General features: G+C 40.2%; 1 protein-coding gene across 5 annotated transcripts in view; it reads right to left on the reverse strand.

The window, feature by feature from the left end:
• Nucleotides 1-10,657: 10,657 nt before the first annotated feature.
• The window catches only part of MCTP1 (multiple C2 and transmembrane domain containing 1), a 625,729-nt gene continuing 614,530 nt past the window's right edge, over nucleotides 10,658-21,856 (reverse strand). For all 5 annotated transcript variants that reach the window (XM_075271852.1, XM_075271845.1, XM_075271861.1 and 2 more), the window contains 2 exons: nucleotides 20,938-21,035; nucleotides 10,658-18,342 (listed from right to left, as the gene is read on the reverse strand). In XM_075271852.1, the coding sequence (XP_075127953.1) occupies nucleotides 18,271-18,342; nucleotides 20,938-21,035 (170 nt within the window). In that variant the 3' untranslated portion in view covers nucleotides 10,658-18,270. The remainder of the gene's footprint in view (nucleotides 18,343-20,937; nucleotides 21,036-21,856) is intronic.

Raw genomic sequence — 21,856 nt, forward strand, 5'->3', positions numbered from 1 at the left:
CTCATCTTGTATCCAGGTTAGAGGTTTCCCAACAGGGTACTAGAACCTTCTTTCAATTGTACAGGTTTCTCCCAATAAACTTATCTTTTCGCTGTAATATCACAATCACTTACATATATCATTATTACATTCACACAGAAAATTTCATACGATTCCAACAACTCTTTGGTGATTTTTTTTTTTTTTTTTTGGGGGGGGTATGCTTCAATGTTTCTTATATTCCTCTATGGTTTTAGGATTGGAGTTATACTTTAGGTATATACTAAACAGACATAAGCAGGAAGGAGTAGAAAAAAGCTCTGCAACTCCGAAGTTTTCTTTTCATAAAAAAATTAACTTTTATTCCATATTACAGTAAAAAAGGGGACATACAAAAGGAAAGAAAAAACAAGAAATAAAAAACTCCAACGCGTTTCAGAACCTACTGTTCCTTAGTCATGATGCCATGACTAAGGAACAGTAGGTTCTGAAACGCGTTGGCGTTTTTTATTTCTTGTTTTTTCTTTCCTTTTGTATGTCCCCTTTTTTTTACTGTAATATGGAATAAAAGTTAATTTTTTTATGAAAAGAAAACTTCGGAGAGTTGCAGAGCTTTTTTCTACTCCTTCCTGCTTATATTCAAGCCCTCAGAGTCCGAGGGAGAAGTCTCGTTCACTCCGAAGAGTTCCATTACGTACATGGTGAGCTCCAAAAACCTTTTTTTTCTTTATTCACTAAACAGACATGGCTGGAGAGCTGACATCCTTTAAAACTCAATATTGTAGCCGGCGTAGACGTATGCAAACTAGTTTGCCAAATTATGGCGATTAATCAGCAGAACAGGTTCTATTATCTACGAGGCATTAAATAAATCTTGCAAGAAAATCTTACAGTTCTATGCCAAGATGAACAAACAATGCAGCCAAATAATCCTTATCTGATATTTCAGTATTTCTGTCAATTATTCATCCTGACAATATGTTAAAACTTTAGTGGTGGATTGGCCTTAGGCAGCGTCTATTATTTATCAGCCTGATATTGTTTTACTTTTTAATGATAAAATGGAATGCTAACCACTTCTTTTCATTGTCATTTTCTAAAAAGGATAAAAGCAATAATTCAATTTATTAGCAGCATGTGTATCTAAGCACTTCAAAGAAGTCTTCTGTGTATGAGGTGTATGATCTAAGCAATGGTAATTCCAGGTTTCTCTTAGAGAATGTTAAATCTGTTTTGTTTAAGGCGACTTCACCCGTATTATTGTATTATTTATATAGGGGACTTTTAGGCTCATTGTAATGTGCAATAGATAAAATAAGACTTTCTGCATATCCTAAACACAATGTCAAAAGAAGGTGGACCATAAATGATACATGAAATGGTGAGAAAGTATTGATGGTTAAAAACAAGAGCAGCAGCACACTATGAAAAGGGGGGGGGGGGTTCTATAATACAAATGTCAAATAATGCAACAGACAGTACGCAAATGTGAAGTGCCGACAAACAAGAGAAACTAATAGGTATACAGCGGGTTAATTTAACAGACGTATAGTATACACCATTGTATGGTAGCCAGTAGCCAGCCCAAGTGGAAAACCTTAGTAAGGGTCTGTTCACACAGAGTTTTTTGGAGCGGAGTTTGACGTGGAATCCACCTTACAATCTGCCTCCAAAAACGGCTCCCATTGACCTCAATTAGAGATGCTCGCTTCTCTTTTTTCTAGCTAGTAGTGGAAAAAAGAAGCGAGTTGCTCTATCTGGCCACGGATTCCGCGGCGCGAGGCTCCTACCCGATTAGGCCCATTCTTTAGGCCTAATCCGATGTGGCTAGCAACACAGAAGTGTTCACACGCGGAATGCAAATTCCTCCATTTGAAAATAGCCTTAAGAAATAACGGGCAAGGGTCCAGGAACACGTGTGTGCAGACCCACAACACTCGATACGTTTTACAAGTATCTTCTGGGTTGGTGGGTGTTCATACCTTGGTCCTGGTTACTCCTTACTGTATTTCTCTAGGGTTTTCCACTTTGGAGAAGGTATACAACTATGCAAATGTTATACAGAAAAATACTGCAAAGTAAGAATGATTTCAAAAATAGTGTTGATAGTTTAAAAGTGTTAAAAGTTTATTTTTTTTCAATTAACGAAAGTGATTGAACGAAAGATAAATCTAAATCACATTAATATTTGTTGTGACCTCCCTTCGCCTTCACAACAGCATCAATTCTAGGCACACTTGGACAGTTTTTGATGGAACTCCGTAGGGAGATTGTTCCAGACATCTTGGAGAACTAAGCACAGATCTTCTTCTATGTAGGCTTGCTCAAATCCTTCTGGTTCTTCATGTAATCCCAGACAGACTGGATGATATTGAGATCAGGGGCCCATTGGGGACATATCATCACTTTCAGGACATCTTGTTTTTCTTTGTTTATATGTATATACCTGGTAATCTTTTTACCATTGGTGGCATAGTTGTCTGTCCATTATAATCATTCAATTTCTTTTGACTTCATGTGAACCTTTTCATGTGATTGTGCTTACACAGCAGCCAAGCTCAGACTCGCCGACAAGGAAGTAAGTGAATTTCTGAATGGACACTAAGTCAGGTTGGTCCTCCAGCCTTCAACCCCTGTACACATTCACTTTGCTACAGCAATGCAGTGCAACATCTCAATCAGTCTATACGTACATATATTAAACTGGGATATTAAACTGGGAAGATTATTTTATAAAGTACACAGTTTATTACTATTGTATTGTTAGATTACACGGGCTAACCATAAGTTAGATTCATCAGACACTTTGATAAAACTGGTTCTGTTTAAGACCCCTTGCAGATGACTATGGTGTGGGTCAGTGTGCTATCCATGTATTTCACATATGGCACACTAACCCACACCAGCGTGGGCCCCTATACACAACTGTGATTTTCACGGTGCCGTGTGTGGGCCAACAGTCCGGGCTGCATCAGATAAGACATCTCTAAGACCAGTTGGAGCACGGTCATCCAGTCTGATTGAAATGGTGCACATTGCATTGCTGTAGCATAGTGAGTGTGTGCAGGGGTTGAGGGCTGGAGGACCAACCTGACTCAGTGTCCATTCACAAATTCACCTACTTCCTTGTCGGCGAGTCTCAGCTTGGCTGCTGTGTAAGCACAATCACATCAAAAGGTTCACAGGAAGTCAAAAGAAATCAAATGATTATAAAGAACGGACACTATTATAAATTAGTAAATGTCAGCATAGGTAAAGGCCAACCAGTATCCTCCATCCTTCTCAACATTATTGCAGAGTTCACAATCACCAGTCACCTTGCAAGGCTTGCTGCTTGTGGCCATCTGCTGTGTGATCTTAGAGCTAATAGACCCCTAATTCATTGCAATATCCAGTCCACTAACACATACCTCTCAACTTTCAAAGGACAGAAAGAGTGATAAAATGTGTGGAATGCTATTTAGGTCCATCCACTTCTACGTTGACTCCACCCAGTTTTCTTTGTACCCCCACACAGTATAACGCTCCTAAAGTCATCCTAACAGTATCAGACCCCACATTATAATATTCCCCTCCAGGTGCCCCACAGTATGAAGCCCCTCTCCTCGTGTCCCAGTTTAAACTGGGGGAAAATAGAGGGGGACAGTGAACTGGGATGCAACTATAGGCAGACATATCCCCCTTCAGCTACTCCCATGGTTTAATGTCCTCCAGTTGCCACCCGTTTAATGTACCCCTTCATCTGCCACCAGCTTAATTCCCCCTTCATCTGCCACCAGCTTAATGTTCCCCCTTCATCTGCCTTCAGTTTAATTGCCCCCTTCATCTGCCTACAGTTTAATTGCCCCCTTCATCTGCCTCAGTTTAATGTTCCCCTTATCTCTCCCCAGCCTAATGTTGCCCCCAAAGTTTAACATAATAAAATCACTGATGCTCACCTCTCCTCGCTCCCTTGCTGCTCTGTCTCTTCTTCTGGACTGTTCAGGGAGCTGCAGAAGCGATGTGAGTGATGTCATCACATCGCACCTACAGCTCCCGGGGCCAGATCATATATAGGAGAACAGTAATGAAGCAAGCGCTGTCCATGGATGGCTTCTGTTTCACCATTGTATTCAACTCATCTGCGTCCTCTCTGGATGCAGATGAGTTGAACCCAGGACCTACTTCCCACCAACCAGGACTGCAGGACACGACATGGAATCCGGGACTGTCCCATGGAATCTAGGTCGGTTGGGACGTATGCTAACAGGGTCTCTGATCTACTAACAGGGGCTCCATGACAGCAACAGGTAAGGGCTATGCAGCAGGCTAATATTGGAGAAATGGGAGTCAATTCAGTGTTGATATCTGGTAAAATTTGCATGTAGCAGTAAAATGGATCTCCAGAAATTTTTTTACAATGTAGGCATGCAAGTCCTACATTGACAAACTGAGGAGGAAGGGATTTCCAAGCACCTCAGATTTCCTGAAGGCACCATAGGTCACAGGCCACAGGTCATAGAAAGTTCTGTCCATATGCAGCAGAGATAGAAAACTGCCAGATAGCATGCGGAAAATAAACTGCTCCCAAATATTGCCTAGAGTTCCCGATTAAAGCTTCTTGCATGCTGAGGTATTCCCACTTTTGAAAGGAAAAAATCTTACCAATATTGCTTTGTGTTTTTTCAAAGGGTTTTCAATATTTTCTTTGTTTTGGTGTTTTTTTTTATGCACACAGTTTTTACGCTGTTCGCTGCCCCTCACCCCTTCCATAAAGAAGTCTATGAGAAAAATGAAAAAAAAAAAAAGAACAAAAAAACCATGGCAGACCCAGAGAATCTTGTGCACATTGCTAACAATACAACATAAATGCCCCAATACTATTGTGTTTATAGAAACCTATTGGAGAACATGTAAAATTTGAAAACCTTAAAATATTATTTTCCTGATAGAAAAAAGCACCCCAAAATGCCCTAAAACCTAATGAGCAACATAACATATGTGAGCTTATAACTGGCTTTTATGACTGTATGTAAGGTATAACACATATGGAGAAAAAAAAAAAAGACAGCACATCCCAATCTTAGGGTAAGTTCACACAGAGATTTTTGGCCAGCATTTTGAGGCCATATCTGCCTCAAAATCCTGACCGAAAAGACGGCCAGTTCTTTTTTCCGGGAGCCGTTTGTTCCGGCTCCCAGAAAAAAAAGAAGTGAGGTGCTCATTCTTCAAGCCGTTTCGCCTCACGATTCGGCCTGAAGACACTCCCTCCTCCCGACTAGGCCCATTCATTGGGCCTAATCCGGAGCGGAGTGCACGGCTGGATACCGGTGCACTGTACTGGCTTTCAGTCGCTGCTACACAGCTTTTGGTCTGGAGCCCCGCCTCAGGCTGAGTTCACAAAGAGTTTTTTGGTCAGGAATATGCCTCAAAATCAGCCCCCCTAAAAAACCTCCCAATAGAACTCTATTGGGAGGCTTTTTTGGAGGCTGATTATGTGGCGGATTCCTAACCAAATTCCTGATCAAAAAATTCAGTGTGAACTCAGCTTTATACATTGATGTAATGCTTTTCAGTAAAATCTAAAAAAATTAACATGCGGTTCTTAGTATACATATTGATCAAGGTGTATACGCCCACTAGCCACTTCACGGCGACCTCTTTATTGTGGTTCCCTACAATACTGTGTGCGGTGTAGCACAGCGACCCACCACAACGTAGGGCCTACAGGGGGAGCGACCCAGCGGTCCATCAACATCCTTGACACCAGACAAAGCTCCCAAGCTCTGGGCCACCCCACCCCACAGGCGCAGCACCACCGAAGCAGCAAACACCATGCAGCACTGCACCATGTGAACAGATCTCAAAAATTCACTGTACCATATTGCCCCATTCAGAGGACTGAGAGCTAGTAGGTGCCCCCATCCCCCTGCAGTCTCCTGCTAATTAAAAACACCTGGGCCAAAAAGTACTGGTACCAAGGCAAAACCAAACAAAATATAACAAGGTATATATAGTGAATCCCATTTGTGTAGACCTATATAAACTTTAGATATGGCTATGTACAATCTAACAGTGTGGACTTGTACTAACCTCCACGTCTTGTTCCCTTTAATTTGGGCACAATCTCTACTTGCTATAGTTCTGGTTCCAGATTTCATTCTCCTTATATAAAATATTACCATGTAGATACAAATAATCTGCTGCCTCAGTATAATATACAGTAAATGAGTTCCACTTTCTCCATTATTAAGATATATATCAGGTTGAAATGTGTTCTGGATACATTACTGGATGCCACTTGAACTAAAACTGGTAAAATGAAAATAACTTGATGTCACCCACAAGGAACCTGTCAAGTACCCATGTCACATTCCATCAACTTTAAACACAGGACAAAAGGAGGTGGGTGCAGATGTCACTCCGTTTGATGGCCCTGATAAAAGTTATTAATCCAAACACTCTTGGTAATCTGATTTTACATTATAATTCTCATAAAAGGCAAGAGCTACTGCGTAACTCAAAGGAAATGTGGCATTTATAATGCATCTTCTGATAGTCTGGTAATTGCACGCATGTACGCATGACATAAATCTCCTGGTAGTATTCCTGCTGCACCAGACTTACTCCACGCCATATAATTGTCATTTTCTGGCTACAGTTGGATAGAAATAGGTGGAAGGTGCCCCTGAAAATACTTCTATATTATCTGTACATTTTTTTCGGAAAGAAAATGTGTTTTTTAACTTTTTACCATAGGTTGGCATGCAGTGAGTTTAAAGTGAATGTGTCCTTGGATTATACAGTAATACATTCTGACTAGGCTGTGAAGAATTTCCAGGGCTATCCTTAGACTATCAGGGCGATTCCATTTACCCACCATACACAAAGTGTATACCCATAACGGCAAGCCAACACCAATCTTATTTGTTTGTACAGTATATAAAGACTTTCTTTGATCCTGGTCTGACTACCTCTATCTGTTAAATGGTGGGACTTCTTCCAAGAGAGCTTGAGACATTTCATATAGTTCAACTTTCTTAGTTAAAAAAAAAACAAAAAAAAAAAAAACAGAATTCCTAACATCCTTGTTTGTGATTTATCTCACATCACATGATAATATTCTGGCACCTTTACACACAATGGAGCTGTGAACGTTATGTATCTTCAAGACTCCATCTCCAAAACCAATCTGGTCAACAAGGCTCCAATGAGGGCTGAACTATTCCATGTACATTTCAAATGAAGTTGGATTTCTTGGAGTGCTCTTCTTTTTTTGGGCTTCTGCACTGCTGTTGAAGGATAAGAATCCATGCATTTGAAGTTTGCACCCATATACAGTACAGACCAAAAGTTTTGACACACCTTCTCATTCAAAGAGTTTTCTGTATGACAAAAGAGTTTTCATGACTATGACAATGTAGATTCACACTAAAGGCATCAAAACTATGAATTAACACGCATGGAATTATATACTTAACAAAAAAGTGTGACACAACTGAAAATATGTCTTCTATTCTAGGTTCTTCAGAGTAGCCACCTTTTGCTTTGATTCCTGCTTTGCACACTCTTGGCATTCTCTTGATGAGCTTCAAGAGGTAGTCACCTGAAATGGTCTTCCAACAGTCTTGAAAGAGTTCCCAGAGATGTTTAGCACTTGTTTGCCCTTTTGCCTTCACTCTGCGGTCCAGCTCACACCAAACCATCTCGATTGGGTTCAGGTCTGGTGACTGTGGAGGCCAGGTCATCTTGCATAGCAACCCATCACTCTCCTTCTTGGTCAAATAGCCCTTACACAACCTGGAGGTGTGTTTGGGGTCATTGTCCTGTTGAAAAATAAATGATGGAAATCGGATGGAATAGCATGCCGCTGCAAGATGCTGTGATAACCACGCTGGTTCAGTATGCCTTCAATTTTGAATACATCCCCAACAGTGTCACCAGCAAAGCACCCCCACACCATCACACCTCCTCCTCCATGCTTCATGGTGGGAACCAGGCATGTAGAGTCCATCCGTTCACCTTTTCTGTGTCGCACAAAGACACGGTGGTTGGAACCAAAGATCTCAAATTTGGACTCATCAGACCAAAGCACAGATTTCCACTGGTCTAATGTCCATTCCTTGTGTTCTTTAGCCCAAACAAGTCTCTTCTGCTTGTTGCCTGTCCTTAGCAGTGGTTTTCTAGCAGCTATTTTACCATGAAGGCCTGCTGCACCAAGTCTCCTCTTAACAGTTGTTGTAGAGATGTGTCTGCTGCTAGAACTCTGTGTGGCATTGACCTGGTCTCTAATCTGAGCTGCTGTTAACCTGCGATTTCTGAGGCTGGTGACTCGGATGAACTTTTCCTCCACAGCAAAGGTGACTCTTGGTCTTCCTTTCCTGGGGTGGTCCTCATGTGACCCAGTTTCCTTGTAGCGCTTGATGATTTTGCCAACTGTACTTGGGGACACTTTCAAAGTTTTCCCCATTTTTCCTATTGACTGACCTTCATTTCTTAAAGTAATGATGGCCACTCGTTTTTCTTAGCTGCTTTTTTCTTGCCATAATACAAATTCTAAGAGTCTATTCAGTAGGACTATCAGCTTTGTATCCACCTGACTTCTGCACAACACAACTGATGGTCCCAACCCCATTTATAAGGCAATAAATCCCAGTTATTAAACCTGACAGGGCACACCTGTGAAGTGAAAACCATTTCCGGTGACTACCTCTTGAAGCTTATCAAGAGAATAGCAAGAGTGTGCAAAGCAGGAATCAAAGCAAAAGGTGGCTACTTTGAAGAACCTAGAATATAAGACATATTTTCAGTTGTTTCACACTTTTTTGTTAAGTATATAATTCCACATGTGTTAATTCATAGTTTTGATGCCTTCAGTGTGAATCTACAATTTTCATAGTCCTGAAAATGCAGAAAACTCTACTGTACTGCTCCACTTTTATCTGTTCTGAATCCAGTCATGCAGAGAGGATGACTTGTGCGAACAACACGTAGAAAACACACAGACCCCATTATAGTCTATGGGGTTCATGTGCCTTCATTGCTCACCACTCGTCAATGCGTTCGGTATTCTGTTCAGGTGGTCCTCAAGCAGACTCCCCAAACAGAATACTGAATGCAGATGTGAACCAGGCCTAATAGAGGCAATGAGAGTATCCTTTTAGCCATTGCTTAGATTTTATAAATCAGTATACTGCCAATGAACAGTGTGGTATTGAGTAGTACATTACTTTATTCCATAGAAATGTCTTCATTACAAAACCTATACAGGCCTACTGTGTGTACCATTGTTTACAAAATTCTTATTCTTCTGCTGTCTTTTAAACATTTTATGTGCAATAGAATCTAAATCTAACACTACAGCACATAGCTGTCTACCAAACAGCTACCATATACCCCCACTTCTCTATGAGCAAGCACTCAAGGATTCACTGAGCTACTGTCAAACTGCTAAAAATGGATTTCAGTAGGGGTGCTTTGCGAAGAGACCACTGGTTCAGCCTATGAAGACTTATTAAGTCAGTGCACGGTATGCACTTATTGCTTACATGCAGGATATGGGTTAAAGTGTTTTATTTCTCTGGGTACAACCAGTTGGACAGCAAATAATCTTGAGATCAGGAGCCCGCAACTTCCCCTAAATGGTTCATGTGAATGGAGCAGTGGTGTGCATGTCTGGCCACCGCTGCATTAACTTTCATGTGACTGCAAGAATGTGAATGCCATGGTGGGCACATGTGTGGGGAAATTTTAGGTCCTTCTTCTTGTGATTGCTGAGAGACTCAGAGGTGAGGCCACAAGGGATCAGACACTTATCCTCTCTCCACTGGATATGGGGTAAGTGCCTATAGTTGGGGGTAGATTTTATACTGTCACATACAGTATGACTACATCTGAACCTTTTTCCTTTGAACGTGTTCAGACTACCATTCTTCCTCTATCTAGGTTACAATATTTCCTGTGCTGTCAATGGGGACAAAGCATTACCCTTCCTGGTGATATAAGAAAGTCCCCCACTAGAGATGAGTGAGTAGTATTTGATCGAATACCTCGCTCCCATAGGAATGCATGTAAGCGGCCAAACACCAAGGGGTTAAGTGCATTGAATATTCACTGCACTTAACCCCTTGGTGTTTGGTCGCCTACACACATTCCTATGGGAGCGAGGTATTTGATCGAATACTACTCGCTCATCTCTATCCCCCACAATATAACTTAACAAAAATAACTATTCTGTAGTGTTGAGCTAATACTATATTCGAATACTTTGCTCCCATAGGAATGTGTGATAGCGGCTGGCGCCTAACCCCCTGCTGTTCGGCCACTTACATGCATTCCTATGGGAGCGGAGGTATTCTAAACTATTCGTCGAATACTATTCGCTCATCTCTACTATTCTTCTGATATTCAGTATACTGGGTGTATATAAATAACATTTTATACAAATTAACCATTGGATGTCTTGTTCCAATCTAACACGTTTTATAAAAAACAAAAGCAGATAATAAAAAATGGAGATAACATGCAACAGCCACAAATGTTAATGTTGAAACAAGGGATCCTACTAAAGCTATAGTGAGAGGGGGCAGAGGAGAAGCAATAAGAACACAAGAAAAATAATGACCCAGGATAGAAAGGATTTAAAATAGAAACTCAATTTTTTAACTTGCAGGTATATTGCAAAAATAATAACATCAGATTATTGAGTTTATTGCATTTATTTTATTAGACAAGCAACAAGTGAATACAATTTCTAGGAAGCAAGCCTTTCAAGCCAGTCTACTGCAAAATATAACGGTGATGGGCACATCTGCCGTATTGTACACAAATCCAGAGTTAGGCCAGTCTACATTCTCCCGTGAATCTCAATTCGCATACAGAACCATTCTGGCTCACCAATTATGACTTCACAGGTTAGAGATCAGAGGCCTGAGCCCTGGAACTATGGATAGCACATCTATAAGGCTCGGAAGGATATGGCTTAGTAATAGTATCCCCTGCTCTCAGAGGGTAAAAATGTGTAGAGGGTCACTATGGAAAATAAATAGGTTACAGTGCAGGCAACAAGGCAAGCATCTGGTTAATATCATTTTATTACAATATTATTATGAACACAATTGTAAAATAAGTCCTTTAATGAACCTCAAATTCTTTTAAAAACCTATTTCTTGTAAATTATTGATTAATATTAATACTATGAAAGAGTTAACACACAAAGACATATTTGACATCAAAGGGACATGCGGCATATTGGACAGTAAGCTTGGAGCTAGTAAATGGTTGGAGTCGTCCAGAACTTCAGAAACTTTTCCATTTACATCCATTTTTTTTTATATAAATGTGCTGCTTCTGTTAAAACTCAATATACCCCACATGTAAACTTCTGGTGGTGATGTGATCTTTGGTGAACAATTCTAGAATAATCTAATGGTTATTGGAAATGGCAGTTATCAAAAAGACTGAAAAATAACATTTATTACAAGAAAAATCATATTTGTCATTTGGTCATATTATACTCTGTTCTAAAAGTGTTCCATAACGGCAACGTGGTATTTAGAGCTCATGCACATGGCTATACTACCCAATCTGTAATATATCACCATAAACATCTATGGCCGATACTATGTCTCCATGTGCCTCTGATTTCATACAGAGTTATATGGAAGTTTTTTTGTTTTTTTTAACAAAATCAATTGTGACCTAATGTAATACATCACATGCTATATTATGGAGGCATTCTCCTCTAGAAGCGTTGCTTACTGGACACAATATGGTGGCACATGGGGTAACAACAACAATGTCATGTTGAGACATGGAATCAGTTTTCTGGTGTCAAACTATGTAAGATATGACGCCAGCAAACGTCTCCAAGAACAGTGGTCTATAGATCTCTGGATTTCCAGCTGTTCCAAAATTCTAACACCTAGCGTTCATGGGCAGAAGTAGCATTGTTGAAAAAAACAATACAGTGCGGTACCCTATGGTGTTATAGAAGAGACCTCCGATATTGTGTAGCGCAGCCTATTGTTCATATTTCATTGTATGGATGCAGGGGCGCACCACTAATGAGGCAAGGAGAGGCGGCACTTTCGGAGGGGCATCAATTTGACATTTTTTTATTTCTCTAATCTACCCCAAGACAGGCCACTCTGAAAACAAAACTGAGTAGTCCTGTCCTGGGCTGGCTTAGACCTCTGCGTCTAAGTGAATATTTGTTCTGTGCCTACTATATCTATACATGCTGTCCAGGTAAGCTAGGAGTTCTAATTTTGTAACAGATAAGAGACCACTGTCCTATAGAGATATAAGGCTGAGTATCCTGTGAGCACCGGGACTTTATAGCTAGGTCCATTAAATGATTTTGTAGTTCAATGGTTGAATAAGCGGAAATTGCAATCCAGCTTTCTATACCAAACAGATAGAGGCTTATATTAAGCATAAAAAAGAGCAGAGCTATGCAGGGTGGATGGTGCTACGACACATCATAAAATTTGCACACCGATGTCGTCATGCTGCACATAAAACTGTATCTGTATAATGTCCTCAAATATGGCAGCTAGTAACACTTGGGCACTTGGGATTATGTGATAGGACCAGATATAGATTCTACATTGGGGATTATTAGCATCAAGCTACACCACTGATAGTAAATATAAAAAACAGCATACTAAAAATGCTATACTCGTGTAGTAAGGCTATTATTATTAAGTTTGTTCCAACTTTAACCAAAGATTTTTTTATGCTTTTAATTATCCTAAATTTACATGATAAAAATAAACTGCACATGCATATACAGAGCAAGTTACATGATGATTCATTATGTCTGTAGTTGAAGACAAAAATTCAAAAAGTTGACCATTGCCAGGAATTATGAAGTCACAAGTGTGATGTGCTGCTGCTTCCAGCTCCTCCACTATGGTCCTCCCCACTGGCTACAGGGTTGATGTATATGTATACTCCAGATGAATGCTTCAGCCAACCATTGGCTGCATTGGTTATGTGACATTTATCACTAAAAACCAATGATTGGCAGCAGCAGCAGTGACATAGGGTATAATGGCCCATCAATGCTGTCCCTAAGTGAAGTCCAGTAGGGAGGATTGGGTCGGGGGATGAGACCGGGGAGCAGAGCTTCACTTCTTATTTTATCGCACTTCTTGGTGATCGGCAACTTTTTGAATATCTCAGAAATCTGCTTTATATTGCTCAGCTACTGTATGTAATCTATAGCTTTTCCTATTTATAACTATAATACATTATGTATATCGGACCACTCTATGACAATTTTACCAGTCAACCATCAACACTGCCTTTACTGGTAATGCTGTTTTGGCCATTTCCTAGTGTCTTTTCTAATATTTCACCAATGCCAATAATGTACAGTATTTTTTTTTAATAAGAATATACTTTTAATAAAGTACTGTCACCCTGTACAAAATGCTAAAAACATACAATCAATTTTCTTCATTTTTTTTTCTTGCAGCTACCTATTCAGAAGTTCTAGCTCTCCAAGTGGGTAGAATAGTTAACTTTCTAAGAAATAATAAAGAGGTTACTGCCCACTTGGAGAACAGCTAATTTGCACCTAAACTTCCAGGGGCAATATCTTATGAACAAATGAGTTGGGCTTAATGAAATAGAAAGCACCACATTGGTTCGGGGCACGGTGCCAACCAACTCAGGTATGTCATATAGCATTTTGGACTCGGTGACAGCTTATTGTTCCCAGTTTTAGCTTTATGGCAGTTATTTGTATTTTTACTACAATACCGCCCCTACCTCTTGATTTTATATTTAAGTATTTTGGGGTTTATATTTATTAAATAAGGTGCTTTCACATCTCCTTCTAAATATTCTATTAGTGGCCAGTACAATTATGATAGTGCAGTGGACAGGGACGCAGGCACATCACGTAGTAATCTGCAATATTAAACATTTGCAATTAAGCTACAAAGAGTAATAAAAAGTAGAGAAAATGTCTAATTACAGTAATATATTACAAAAGAAAATTCCCTTTTTGTGCAGAATCCCTCCTTACCTCACGTGCATTACTGAACGTTATGGCCATCCTTAAACATTTATTATATTATCATTACAAAATAATTATTAATGTACATAAACATAAAGCTGAACTTTGGCAACTGTTTACAAGGAAAGTCTTTACCCGGTGCATTAGTAATTACATGAAAGGGAGCGAGAGTACACGGGCCACTTATTTTCTGGCTCACTGTAGAGGTAGAGGAGCTGCAATAGGCTCGTTCATTCACACATCACATATGGGTATTTGCAATTTTCGGATAACTCAGTGCAAACAAATTGTAAATATATAGATTTTCATCAAGGGGTATTCCAAAAAGTGCATTCTTGTATTGAAGGGGTTCTCTGAGTATAAATTAAACGGGCTGTCTGCTCAGCTCGAGGACATAGATATAGTACAGAAATTACTCATTCACTATGGGGATGTTCCAAGTGAAAAAAATTCACAGGATATTTTTATCCTGTATTTTTAATTTGTCCCAAAATCATATCTATCTATCTATTCATCCATCCATCCATCCAATTTATTTCTTGTGTTATAATGAATGCCCCATGCACACAGAGGGGTATACATTTCCAGTGTATTAGCCGTGCCTTCACACGGAGTTTACGCTCCGCTCATTCTGAACATAAACTCGTTCAGAGTGAGCGGCGTAAAAAACAGATCCCATTGACTTCAATGGGTGCTGGCATATGCACGTATCACATTGAAAGCAATAGGTAAAAAAAGCCTCCCCTTGATTGCAATGGGGAGCGCTTGTATGCCGGCACCCATAGAAATCAATGGGATCTGTTTTTTACGCCGCTCACTCTGAATGAGTTTATGTTCAGAATGAGTGGAGCGTAAACTCCATGTGAAGGCTCCCTTACTCATTACATACAATACAATACACTGAATTATCACAATTCCATGTATGTGGCCATAAGCAAAAAGGTCCCATTCCTGTGTGCTTTACGGTGCAGGCTTAATCCATTAATTGCCATGATACCCAATTGTAGATCGGGCGTTTTAACCCGTCTACGAATGCCATCTGTCATTGAGGAGTAGAAACAGGACATTCACGTGCTCCAATAGGATGTCGCCCGTGATTGGAAACCTAAACTGATCACGTGCTGATCATGTGCTGTCTGTTTCGTCCAACCACTGATCCAGCATATGCACATGTTATATGCACGACATAGCGTATAGCCCATAGGAGACCATTTTTTTTCTCTTTATTGTCAATGTTACTATCAGTTCCCAGCAACCCATTGTTCAGGGAATTGCAGTACTGAACCATTGAAACGCATGGGATGGCCTGGAGCCCACCTGTGCAGGGAAGTAACTCAATATCTGCACTACATCGCCTTCATTCTTAGGATTGGTGAGGTCAAACACACAAAGGTCATAAGTGACAGTATATCCTAACCATGGGAAAGGTCTATCAATGTAAAGAACAATTATTCCATTATACATTCAAGGTGATGCATATTCAGAATAGTAACCCTAAGTTTCTATAAAACTCTGACTTTAGTAATCGGAGGCAAACTGGTTGGTAGCTAAAAGTTGCATGACAACTCCAGTGCTTGCCAGGCATCTGTCCATATAACCATTCTGTTTTAACTCACTCAGGCATTGTTAGGTTTGTATTGTGTTGACCATAGTGAATCGTTGGGCCATGCTATTCCCATTGGAGCCTGTGTTATTACAGTGATGGTGGAGCATCTAATAAATCATTTCAATGCACAGTATATATAGATCTAGAAATAAATTAGGACTTTGCAAATCCATTGGACTAGTCTATATTTATCCTGAACTGTAACATGTATCCAGAGCTGCATTCACAATTCTTCTACCTTCCATGGGGACCAGACAAAACCACTTCACCTATGCCATCTGCAAGTTTATTTTCCCAAAGACCTATATGCATTGCCTTATGACAGATCTGTCTTGTATGGATCCATAATACTGGCCAATAACCTGCTGTAGGCCTAAACTGTATCTCCATGTTTCCATAGGAATTAATGATAAAAAAACATGTCGCATTACAGCGTCCAAATGATGTAAAAAGGGAATAAAGTGCCTTATGAAGTCACCATATGGCAGTACAAAACTTTCCCAACCTCCATATTAGTGATAGGGAACCAATATAACAGCAATAGGGTCTGTGCATATTGTTATCATTTGGCAGTACATAATATCAGTGCTTTGTATCAAGACTATACTTTTTAAGAAACTATTACAAACTCTGTACAAGCAAGACGTAGCTATACAGGGTGCAAAAGTAGCTATCCCTACCATGCCCTGGGGCCTAAAGGGGCCCAAAGTTCTCTCTGTAACATAAGAAGACACCACCTGGGAGCCCTTCTTACAAATTTTACATTGGGGCCAGGAGCTTCATGTTCTACCCCTGTGTACCAGCATTGAAGCTGCCCGGAATATTAGAGAGTGTAGTTCAGGTTCTACAGAATTCTGTCTGCAGCTATGAATGGTCCATAAGACTTTATCTATGTAATAAATCAATGTATTTGCAATGTTTATGTACAGTAGACTGTATCTAGATATAAACTTTACAATGGTGTTTAAATAGGAGATTCACTTTAAAAGTCCGGTGATTTCTATGCCTGTTCCCTATCTGAGAGCAAACTATGACATAGGGAGAGCAGATACACCCTATGAAATACAGGTTAATACAACTGAAGCAGATTAACTCGGGACAGGACTCCTAGGAGGGACAGTAATATGACCGTGTCGTGAATTAAAAGCACGGGCTGCACATGGGGGGCACAGGGATGTTCCCTGTGTGCTGCCCATGCATGGGCCGTGCTTCTGTGGCTCCTTTATTTATATAGGAGCCACGAAGTACAGCTCGCAAAATAGGCCCATGCTTATGGCCCAGACTGTTGTGTGTATGGGCCTTAGAAAAGAATGGGTAAGTGTGCTATCCGTGAAATACACAGATAACACACTGACCCACACCATGGTCATCTGTAAAGGGCCTTAGGGTAAGTTCAAACGGGGTATATTGGTCCAGAGCCTGAGACAGAGGCCGCCTCAGGTTCCGGACCAAAATATGGGTAGCTGCGATTGGATGCTGATGCAGTGCATCGGCATCCAGTCGCTCACTCCGCTCCGGATTAAGCCCAAATGAATGGACCTAGTTGGGAGGGAGTGTCTTCAGGTGGATGTCGTGAGGCAAATCCGCCTGAAAGAATGAGCATGTCGCCTCTTTTTTCCGGGAGCCGGAACAAACGACTCCCAGGAAAAAAGAACTGACCGGCTCCCATTGATTTCAATGGGAGCCATCTTTTTGGTCAGGATTTTGAGGCGGATATGGCCTCAAAATCGTGATAAAAAAACTCTGTGTGAACTTACCCTTAGAGTCAAGGATGCACAGGCTGATTGACAGCCTTCTCTCTACACACATTGATAGGAAAGCTGTCAATCACTGTGTGTGGGCGAGGTCTACAAGTCTCTCAGTGTCTATCCAAGGAGTCCTATCTACATTTAAAAATCTTGCTCCAAATCATATAAACCTACATATCACAGAGCTCAGCTTTTCTCCCACCATCTACTATTGCACCTAAAAATCACCGGCAGATATCACCCGACTAGTTTATTTAAGGTTCAGTGGCTGAATTTTTGACTTGTTTTCTACCAAACATTCTGCGTGGTCTACGTTCTCTCTTATACATATAAATTTTTCTGTGCAAAAATAAGATTTCTCTCCTATTTTGTTAAATGGCTAGAAGAGGGTGGCCCTATGTGTGATAGTCATAAGCAACTGAGGAGCTTCAGGGACAAATCACAGAATGTATCACACCATAGCTTTATATATTATAGTAGCCCACACAAGCCGAGCTAACACACCAAAACTAGGGAACCACTAGGCACTGAATCCAAAAGTGCATATAATTCTTTCAAAATCCAGAGTAGCTCTGTATAATAAATATAGCTTTTTTTTGGCTAAAGCATATGCATATAGTGTGCAGCCTTTAAATGCCTATCTCAGCCATGTACTAACAGAAGACAATATCTACATTAACCTGAATGTTGCTTCATTTAGAGCGTCACACTACAGACCTGGGCAGAGCATTCACACAGCAAGACATGAACTCCAAAGTTTATATCAAATTAGTATAGTACAATGGTATCCGCCTTTATACAATATATACAAATTGTCTCAATCATGATAAAAAATACAGTATAAGGTAACATAAACAATGAGAATGCGTGTGAGGCCGTAGGGCTTCCCTTTTTCAGCAGATGCCTTTCTTCTTCATGCGTAGCATTAGCTAACCAAGATTATTTTTCTTCCTTTTGCTGGGGCTGTGACTGGGGTCTGGTTTTAGTTCACGATATTGCACCTGTTCAAACACACAAATTCAGAGACAAATCTGGTCAGTGGATGCATCCTATTAATAGAAAGAATATGGCATTTTTATCAGCCTGAGAACAGAATTACGTCTACAGCTGGGATTGAGATGGAAAGATATGAAGGGAGACGTTGTAGCAGAAATGAGATAAATGTGCCAGGAAACACAACATGGATTTGGACAAAGCTCTCTCCCATAACAATGTACGGTAAAATAAAAAAAGTAACCTAACGTGACTACTAGATTTTTTCTAGTACAGGAGGTGGTATATTGAGGACATTGGGGTTTTCAGGTTTAATGTTCAATAAGACAGGCTCTATGCCAGAAATTTGGTAAGAAACATAAAAAAGTTATTTATTTAACTCAGTTTTCACCAACGAATAACAGACTGAGTGATCTAGTGGCTCCCGTAGGCTCACCTACAGTAATTTCCAAGTGGATATTGGAGCCAAGTCACTTTCTGCCAGAGGATAACTAACGGATCAAAGTCCCCAGGCACTAAAGGTTATGGACCAAGACCTATAACCTACAGTATAAATAGAATACAATCTCTAGCCATGACATGACTTGCATTCTGCCATGTCTAGCACTTTTTCTCTTTGCAGGCTCTATCTATAGTTTGCAGGTTTCCCTGTGTTGGTATTGGAGACTAGCTGCCATATACTTCATGCAGTGAGTAGAGGGGGATATGTTCCTTGATGCTCTCTCTGACTCAGGACAGCCTCAGGACATATATCTGTGCAAAGTACTGACCTACTGTATACTGATGTGAGTAAAGTACTTTGGATGTGGCAGAAAGTTCCTATTTAGTTACAGCATCATACAAAGCCAATTTTTCAGATTCTAACTCTATCTGCCTCTGATCCCCTTTCCACAGACTTTTATAGACATTTGTAATCTGAGTATCTATATGGATAAAGCACAATTTTCAGAGTGAAAGTCAGGCTAACAGAGGGAGCAGAGTAGGGAAATAGCCTGAAAAGAAAGAGGCATTATTTGCAGATATATTACAAAGTTTCTAACTGACTTATACAAAGCTTGATGAAAATTTAGTAACAATTCAATGGCTTTATATTAGGTGTTCAAATTACCTCCCAACCCCCGTAGATAGCTACCCTTAAAGTAATGTCCAACCCATAAAATAGCCTTATAATATGACTAGGAATATTAGCCAAACTAGGCACCCAACTGTTTCAGGTTTCTTGCCCCATCAGTACAGAGCTCTGTACTATACATAACTGTGTGTGATGTTGTTACAGCAATGATATCATTACTTAATTAATTAATTAATTAATTAGACATTAACATGACAAACGTGATATATTGTATAGACTGCTTTAACTATGCCTTGAGTACTTAAGCTTTGACATATAATGGATGTCATACAATATGTCAGCATGTAAGGTAGGTGTATATCACAACCTGTTGGCTATAGACACCCTGCATTACTCAGTTTGTCAACTATAAATTAGCAGGTTAAGCAGGGAGACCCATCATTTTAAGCTGTAGCTGTGAGAGGGCTCTGGGCTGTTTGCCATAATCTTCCCAATGGAAAAGCAGCAACTGAAAAAATAACAAAGATCAGCGCCGTACCAAAATAAATAGCTTCGTATAAGTTCAGTGTCTCTATACAATTTGTACAAAGTAACGAAAAACATAACATGTAAGGAACCTCATACTATACAGAATATGCTAGTAGTACAATAAAGCCCATATAAGCTAAGGTATATTCACATCTAGGACTAGAAGCAGTGAAATGCCTTCTGTTGTTTCATGACATTGGGATTTCTGATAGGTTTATATGGTAGTACACAAAGTGTCTTATTTCAGTAGGACAATATATTCAATTAGGAAAGATAACTAAAGTCTTGTGGGCTCTTGTGCAAGCTTTTGTCCGGGCCCCCTACCTCATCCCTACAGTGAATTCTTGATAGTGATGGTTACGGGTGCTGAGGAGTTTAATCATCCTTAGTGTGGTTAGGGGTAATCTGTGGGTCTCCTTGGCTTTTGGGCCAGATGGAAGCTGCAATCTTAATACTGATGCCAGTGATTATGGGCCCCCTAATACTCCTGAGCCCTGATGCAACTGCACCCTCTGCACCCCCTCAAGTTATGTTTGAATGAAGGGATGGGGAAGAGTGTACCTTATGGCTTATGGGCCCTGGTGCAAAAACTTAGCTAGGAGTTCCCCCTGTACTTCTCACTTCATTGGCTTTGCTAGTATGTCTCGATATTGAATTGGTTTGGAAATTAGAGTCCTTAATTTGAGAAAAACTAAACAAGTCTGATTCGCGGGGTTTCGACTGCTGTCACCCCCACCAGTCATGAGAATGAGGAACCTGTTCCTTTGCCTACATGGAGCGCCAGGATGAGCATACACATTGCTGCTCTATTCATTGGGACTGCTGGGAGGATGGTCGCTGGCATCTGCACACATTATATATTTGTCAGGAAATATAATTTTCCATTTTCCATCTTCCCTTCATAGGTTTCCTTAATACAAATCCATTGACCCCTGACACTTCAGGAGCAGAGACATTATTGTAAGGTAGGGAGAAGGGTTTTGTCCAGACTCTATGTACTCACCAGCTGAACATCAGAGGGAACTCTGGAGAGGAAGTCGAGAAGCTCATTATTGTCAATCATATAGGGACTGCGAATTTTCTTTGTAAACTTATTAATTCCTAAAGTTGTAGAGAACAAGAAGACACAGCTTAAATACATAAAGATAGAATTCAGGTTATGGTGCAGTCAGTAGACATTATAGAGCGAGAACCCAGAATAAGACTATGCTAGAATTATCATTGTAATTCACATTCTGCCTGTGGCATTCCCATACTGTATATACCATTGCCGGCAGTACGTTCTTACAAGCACTTTTATGCTTCCAATATCTCCAGAAATAGGCACAATTGGAGGGACTGGTGGTAAATATATACTAGGATACTAAAAATACCCCCTCCAGAGACCAGGGGGTGACAAGGGAGAAACACAAACCCTTAGCAGTGTCTCCGGCATTACAATAGAGCTGTCATTAAGTTCACAGCCCAGTCTATGCAGCAAAGCTGACAAGTGAGCTGCAGAACCCAGGACATGTCAGCTTATTGTGTGACCAGTGAAAAATGGAAATGTAACCTCAGAAAACCAAAATATTTCTATTAATAAGAAACTCTGGCACTTTTCATCCCAGATCACCCTGTCTAATTTTACCTCCTCTGGCTAATAAATGGCTACACTAAGAAACTCTCATTTTCCCTGATGTTCCTCTTTAAAATTGTTAAAATTGCTTTAAATGCTACTTCTGTCTTATTTCAGGAGGACAATATATACAATTAGCAAAGATAATGAGAAAAGTTCTCTGTATACATTAAAGACGACTTGCGGTAATAAATTTTACTTTCCATAGTAAGTGTAATATAGCCGCAATGTGGAACATAATTATACTTCCAATAACTGGATATTAAACCCAAACTATATTTGTCATGCCATCATGCAGCAGAATTGG

Source organism: Leptodactylus fuscus, chromosome 1 (assembly GCF_031893055.1).
Source record: "Leptodactylus fuscus isolate aLepFus1 chromosome 1, aLepFus1.hap2, whole genome shotgun sequence".
NCBI lineage: Eukaryota > Metazoa > Chordata > Amphibia > Anura > Leptodactylidae > Leptodactylus > Leptodactylus fuscus.